At 63.0% G+C, this 6,822-nt stretch overlaps 1 protein-coding gene across 4 annotated transcripts; it reads right to left on the bottom strand.

Annotated features, from left to right (window-relative positions):
* Nucleotides 1-3,220: 3,220 nt before the first annotated feature.
* Nucleotides 3,221-6,485, bottom strand: BRD3OS (BRD3 opposite strand). Of its 4 annotated transcripts, none has more exons than XM_080671179.1 (4): nucleotides 6,359-6,485; nucleotides 5,874-5,947; nucleotides 5,487-5,594; nucleotides 3,221-5,321 (listed from the first exon to the last, which is right to left on the bottom strand). In XM_080671179.1, exon 4 carries the CDS (start codon nucleotides 4,714-4,716, stop codon nucleotides 4,462-4,464), a length of 255 nt encoding a protein of 84 aa, XP_080527305.1. In that variant the 5' UTR covers nucleotides 4,717-5,321; nucleotides 5,487-5,594; nucleotides 5,874-5,947; nucleotides 6,359-6,485; the 3' UTR covers nucleotides 3,221-4,461. The 4 variants fall into 4 exon arrangements, with proteins under 4 accessions (XP_080527305.1, XP_080527306.1, XP_080527303.1 ...); XM_080671180.1 differs by lacking the exon at nucleotides 5,487-5,594 and having other exon boundaries at nucleotides 3,221-4,949; nucleotides 5,042-5,321; XM_080671177.1 differs by lacking the exon at nucleotides 5,487-5,594.
* Between the last annotated feature and the right edge of the window lie 337 nt (nucleotides 6,486-6,822).

The following is a 6,822-nucleotide window of genomic DNA, read 5'->3' as shown; positions in this document are numbered from 1 at the left end:
TTTAAAAGAAACCGGTGTAGGGAACCCCAGCTATATAATATAAACTTTGTAATCTGAGAGGGGAAAAATGTATAGTAAATCTAAGTCTTGATTTTTAACTTTCTATTGTAAAGAAGAGAAGAATAATATACAGAGTTTAACAGAAGGTATGTCCTGGTTTTGTGTTGCCCGGAGGTTCCTGTACGGCCTTGGAGCGCAGGGATGCCCGCAGCGCCCGCCTGGGTCCCCTGCAGCCTGGCTCCGGCCGGGAACGCGCGCTCAGCCTTCCCGCCCCGGCCCCCGGCCCCCGGCCCCGGGTGCGGCCCCTCACCTCCAGGCCGCCTGGGGAGGCACTGCACCCCGCTGCCCCATGCCGTCTTCCAGCCGCTCTTGGGGGTCAAAGAGCCTCTGGCTCCAGGAGGCCCCCCCAAGACTACACAGGGCCCCCTGCTCCAGCCTTGTCCATTTAGCAGAAATGTCTGAGACGGGGCCCCGGGGCGCCGCCTGTGTGGGTGCAGAGGTGCAGCCGGGGTGCTGGTCTGGGCGGGTGGGGCTCAGCGGTGCCCTAACAGGTGGCACCATTGGTCCCGCCCACATCAGCTCGCGGCGGTGGGTCCGCGCTCCGCTGGGGGCGGGGGTGCAGTTCCATTTTCCTTACTGCTGGGGACCCCGACGCTTGGTGAGTTCTGAGCCAGCTTGTTAAACTTTTAAGTTTTGTTTATAAGAAATATATAAGTGGGTTTTAAAACTTGCCATTTTTAAAGTTTCTCTAGTTTTTCAAAGTGTTTTCTAAAGAGGCCTTTGGTGGCACATGTAACCTACGACGACGGAACCAGTGCCCACTGGGCGAGCAGGGTCTCCTGGGTGCACGCAGCCCGTGAGCACACGGAGCCAACAGGCCCGGCGTGATGCCCGGGGGCTCCCGTGGAGCACCAGCCCCGCGTGAGGAGCGAAGGGTCACCCGTGGGAGCTGCCGGCGGGAGAAGCGCCTGGCCCCAGAGTTGAGCACGGAGGGAGCCGTCTGGGCGCGACAGCGAGTTCTCGGACCTCCCCCGGCCGCTGTCCCTGCTGAGCCGTGTGGCCCATCGGTGCTGCAGCCCCTACGGCTTTCTGTCCAGATGGCACAGCCGGTTTCTCTCGCATCTGGGGCCCTCCTGCAGCCTCCGCTCACCCGTGGGTGTTGGTCACGTCCCTCTGTGCTGGGGAGGCTGCAGCTGGCCGGGCAGGGCGGCTCGGGGGCACTGCGGGCGGCGAGCGAGGGGCATGAGCCTTTAAGGGGGGGATGGCTTTGGAAACGGCCTCGTGACCGTGACCTCGAGGCGAAGGGCAGGACGCCCCTTGCTCAGCACACGCTGTAAGATACGTTGCCTTTCTGTTTGGGTTCTTTTGCGAATTCACGTCTTTTACGGTCGTTTGGGGAAGAGCCCCCCGCGTGGCGTCCAGAGCGGGGCTGCCCCCTCCTCGCGCTGACGCTTCCCCAAGTTTTCCTTTTTATATTTAAAACGTTACTTTTCTGTATGATGTGCATGCGAGTTTACCGTACCTTTTCTTAAACTTTTTAGTGCCGTTTCTAGTATATTCCTGTAAATGTCAGTTACTGAAAATGAGTCCATTGTAAGTAGTTTTAGCTTGTTTACTGCAATGCTGGCCTCCACACCACGGAATAAAATGGTAGGAAGTGCGCTGGTGTTTCTGGTAATCATGGACCCTCCTCCTGGGGCATTGGTTTTGTTTTCATAATAAAAGCAAAAAAAATAAAAATAAAAAAGGAGGTGCCGCGTGTGCCTTTTCCTGTGCGTGTGGCGGCTCCGCGCTCTGGGCGGGGGGTCGGGGCGGGAGCACTGCCCGGAGCGCCCCTGGCCTGGAGCTCTCGTGGGAACACCCCAAGGTGCGCCCGGAGCTCCGCCCCTCAGCCCGCGGCGAGGCACCCCGCTCAGGGGCCTCTGGAACGCCCGCCCCCTAGAGTGCGGGTTCCCCCACTTCCGGTCCTCTCTCCTCCCGCGCCTCTGTCTGCATCGGGGTTCCTACGTCCCGCGGGCCCGGCGGACGCTCCCCCGACACGCCAGAGCAGACGGTTTACGGGCCGGGCTCCCCGCTCCCTTCAGTGGGGAATGAAGGAGGTGTCCTGACACCACTCCCCGAACCTGGCCAGCCCGGAAATGGTTCTTGGCCCAAGTCCCGGCCCCATGCATCCCACTCCCAGGCTGGTGCTGGCGGGCACCCTGGCCGGTCCCACCCACTCGCCTGTCCAGACTTAGCGCCTCCCCGAGGACGGGCGGCGTGGCCCCTCAGGCAGGCAGCTGTGCCCGCGTGCCCCAGGGCACGGTCACCTGCACACCCACCCGTGTAGACCCCGGCCGTGGCCAGCGGACCCCCAGGTGCTGCCTCCATGCCAGCGGCCGGCCCAGCACCACCCAGTCTTAGGGCTGTGGGCGCAGGCACTCCCGGTGCGTCATGAAGGGGCTCTTCCCGAGCAGGACTGCGCCTCCGCTGGGGTGCCAGGGCAGCGCCCTGCCCGCAGGGGCCTTGCTGTGCAGGAGGTACAGGCTTCCCTCCAGCGCCGGGCGGCAACAGGCAGCATGTGGCCGAGAACCGCCCGCAGGGACCGGGCCTGGGCTGGACGGGAGCGTCTGGGGAAGCGGTGTGACCCCACAGCGTTCCTTCCATGTATGCCGACCAGCTTGCCCAGGGAGGCGCAGGGCATGCGGCGTGCACGGTGACAGCAAGACGCTGCCCGCCCACGGGGCTCCCCCACGCTGCCCGTCGGGCCATGTAAACACTGTCTGCGCAGCTGAGCAAGGAGGAAAATTCAAAACGGCGCCCGGGGAGCCGCCGCCTGGAGGTGACTGCGGGACGGTGTGGCTGTGGATGGCGTCTGTGCGTCTCTGGGGACGGGGAGGCAGCTACTGTGGCTTCGCCTCCCAGGTTTCTGTGTTGGGGGTTTAGCAATCATTAGACCAGGGGTCCTCAAACTTTTTAAACAGGGGGCCAGTTCACTGTCCCTCAGACCGTTGGAGGGCCGGACTATAGTTTAAAAAAAAAAACTATGAACAAATTCCTATGCGCACTGCGGGCCCGGGACGCGTTGGCTGCTAAGCAGGACAGGCAGCGGCCCCCGGCGGGCCGGATCCATGTCCTCGGCGGGCCGCATGTGGCCCGCGGGCCGTAGTTTGAGGACGCCTGCTAGACACTAAGAAGAGAAAGCCAAGGAGCACATCACGAACCAACATAAAAACAGGAGTGAGAGGAGAGCCCTCAAGGGTGTTTATTTAGAAAAGAACCATCGGCTCCGGCAGAGGTCCAGGGACCAACACCCGGGCGCTGCAGATGGCGGGGCGGCAGCCTCGGGCCCCGCTGATACTGTCCGGCCAGAACCTGCCGCCCCAGCCCCGCCTGCAACGGACTGGGGCAACTGGAAGGTGCTTCTGGGCTTCTTACTGTTCACGGGGCGCGCTGGCCGCAGTCCCCACGTGTTCCGGTGCTGGTGCGTTGTACTGCCCATTTCGGCGACTGGATTCAAAAGGCAGCTGCTGTCGGCCTGTGCGTTACATCCTGGTCCTGCGGGTTGACGTCCCACCAGGTGATGCCTGCTCCTTCACCTTTTGCTAGATCATTCTTCACCAGGCAGAAGTGGACATTAAAAGTAACCTACGACCGCCCGCCCGGCGTGGCTCAGGGGTTGAGCCTCGACCTACGAACCAGGAGGTCATGGTTCGATTCCTGGTCAGGGCACAGGCCCGGGTTGTGAGCTCGATCCCCAGTAGGGGACGTGCAGGAGGCAGCTGATCCACGATTCTCTCGTATCGTTGATGTTTCTGTCTCTCTCTCCTTCTCCCTTCCTCCCTGAAATCAATAAACATGTTTTTAAAAAAGCAACCTATTGCCGAAACCGGTTTGGCTCAGTGGATAGAGCGTCAGCCTGCGGACTGAAGGGTCCCGGGTTCGATTCCAGTCAAGGGCATGTACCTTGGTTGCGGGCACGTCCCCAGTGGGAGGTGTGCAGGAGGCAGCTGATCGATGTTTCTCTCTCATCGATGTTTCTGGCTCTCTGTCCCTCTCCCTTCCTCTCTGTAAAAAATCAATAAAATATATTTAAAAAAAAAAAAAGCAACCTACTACCTGAAACTAACATAATACTGAATGTCACCGTAATTAAAATGAGAAGGAAGCAAACAGAACCTCCCAAGCTTTTGGAAAGGTTGTTGGTAAGCAGGGTGCCCTCTTGGGTGGTTTCTCGAATATGGAAAGCACACCCAGCGGGGTGCCCGGGCCTACAGCACCCCGACAGCTGGAGGCCAGCCGACCAGCCGCACCGACACTGTGCCCAGCGGCTCGGAACCTGGGGCCACAGGTTCTTGCACCGTAGCTGGGTCCTCACGTTCACTACTCAGTCTCCCCGTGAGGCCTGGGGACCCACAGGCAGCTGACGGGAACGTGGCCATGCTCCCGCGGGCCCCCCGGGCCCCGGTTCGCACAGGGCAGTCACATCACTGAGCAAAACCTGGACTGGCCCGTGTCCCGGGAGACCTCGAGCTTGTTTCGGTCTCGGACCAAGATGGCCTCGTTCCCGTACTGTGAGTACCACATGCTGCGGCTCCTGCTCAGGTAGGTCCCGGGCGGCACCGACTCCAACTTCCGCTGCTGCTGCTGCCAGATGAGCAGGGAGGTGTCCCTGTACCGCCGCCGGGCGTGGCCTTCGGACAGGGCTCTCTCCGCCAGCGGGACCCGGCCGCTCATCCCGGGCCAGCGCCCCGGGCCGGCTCCCGAGCTGTGGCCTGGGGCCGGTCCTCGCGGCTGCCCTGACCGCTCCGAGGCACACCCTTTCCCGCTGCCGGGTCTGAGGGTGGGTTCCTTGTTTAATCTGACGGTTGAGACGAGGGTTCGGGCAGTTGGGGGGCGGCACCCTGGCGAGGGTGGTGTTGCGGGGACACTGGAGAGGAGCCGCTGAGCATTCTGAAGACACCTAAGACCTTCCGTGAGAGGACAGGCAGGTAACCGTGGCTCCCGGTGACAGCTGTGTGCACCGTGTTGGGTGTGGCGTTGACCGGGAGGAGGCACCTACCTGGGGGGCAGGCGGCGGGGGGGGCGGGGAAGGGATTCGTCAAGTGTCTGCTGTGATTCTGACACCAGGGCTGGGACCGCTTAACCTGAAAGGAGGTGCCCACTGCAAGGGTACTGTGCGGCTCGACAGAAGTCCGTGGCAGCGCCCATGGCCGCCTGCCCCCACGGGAGCCTGGGGCGGCTCCGCGCAGCGGGGTGATCTGGGGCGCCGCCGGGTGTGGAGCCAGCGTCTGCTCGGTGCTCCTCGTCAGGCTCGTCTGCAGCGCTCCCCCCAGGTGGTCCTGCAGGAAATGAGCACACTGTTAGGTGTGGGGGGGCAGTGGCAGGGTTTGTGACCCAGAATCTGAACCCGGGGTCGTCGGTGTGAAACGCAGCTGCCCACATGGTTCCCCGTTTCCGTCGCCCTGGGAAGACCTAGACTGGGAGCCTCATCCTCATCCTCTTACCAGCTAAGGGTGGGGGTGTCCTGGCAAACGGCTTACTGGAGCGTGAGTGTCTGGATCAGTGAAGCAAGTCTTTTCCTTCTTTTTTTTTTTCCAAAATATATTTTATTGCTTTTTCACAGAGAGGAAGGGAGAGGGACAGAGAGCCAGAAACATCGATGAGAGAGAAACATCCATCAGCTGCCTCCTGCACACCCCCTACTGGGGATGTGCCCGCAACCAAGGTACATGCCCTTGACCGGAATCGAACCTGGGACCCTTCAGTCCGTAGGCCGACGCTCTATCCACTGAGCCACACCGGTTAGGGCTGAAGCAAGTCTTAAGAACCTCAAAAGGCACAGAACCCCCGGGGCCTGCTCCCAGGCCAGCCCGACCCGGGAGGGCGGTTACCTAGGCTGCAGGCTGAGGGCCGCCTGGTCCTCACCAGCACCAGCGCCTTCTTTCTGCTCCAGGCATCGGAGGCCCTGGAAAGAAACCTGATGTCAGCGGTAAACCAGACAGGGAAGCGGCCCCCCTCCCCGCGCCCCAGCCCCTCAGATGCCTTCCCAGCCATGCAAGTTCATGTCTCCTTCTGGAAGGCTCGTGCCCCCTCCCCGCCATCGCTAGGCCCTGCTCACGTGGGCTGCTGCTGCGTCCCCTCTCTCTCCCCTGCCTGCGCCGCAGATCCCCCATGGCACGTCCCCATCCTCTCCCCAACATCCTGGGCCCCCCTCGTCCAGCCTGCGCACCAGATCCCAATGGCACATCCCCATCCCCAGCATCCTGGGTCCCCCTCGCCCTGCCTGCGCCCCGGATCCCCTCATGGCACGTCCCCATCGCCTTCCCCGCATCCTGGGTCCCCTTCCCCCGCTGCCCGCCCGCGCTCGCTCTGTCACCCGCGCCGTGGGGCCTCCGCGACGCCCGGGCCGGGGCGAGGCGCAGACCCAGGCGGCGCCAGTTGGCCGCAGGGCCGCGTCTCCATAGCAGCGCCGCAGGCATGCCGAGCCGAGCGCCGAGGACGGGTAGGCCCGCGCGATGAGCCGGAGCCATCGATCTCCCCGGGAAGCGGGGGCGGGGGGGGAGCGCGGGCTTTGTGGGCGGGGCCTGTTGCTGGAGGAGTGGATTGGAGAGGGCGGGGCCTGCCGCTGGAGGTGGGGTTTGGAGAGCGGTGGGCGGAGTCGGGCCTTGTGGGCGGGGCCTGCCGTAGTGGAGGGGTTTGGAGAGCGGTGGGCGGAGTCGGGCCTCGTGGGTGGGGCCTGCCGCTGGAGGAGGGGCTTGGAGAGCGGTGCGCGGAGTCGGGCCTCGTGGGCGGGGCCTGCCGTAGTGGAGGGGGTTGGAGAGCGGTGCGCGGAGTCGGGCC

This window comes from Plecotus auritus (assembly GCF_963455305.1).
Source record: "Plecotus auritus genome assembly, chromosome: 5".
NCBI classification, from domain to species: Eukaryota; Metazoa; Chordata; class Mammalia; order Chiroptera; family Vespertilionidae; genus Plecotus; species Plecotus auritus.
This window is presented reverse-complemented; position numbering and strand designations above follow the sequence as displayed.

What these genes read in the sequence shown, in the direction of transcription:
- BRD3OS (XM_080671179.1), bottom strand. Translation starts at nt 4,716, where the DNA reads ATGAGCGGCCGGGTCCCGCTGGCGGAGAGAGCCCTGTCCGAAGGCCAC.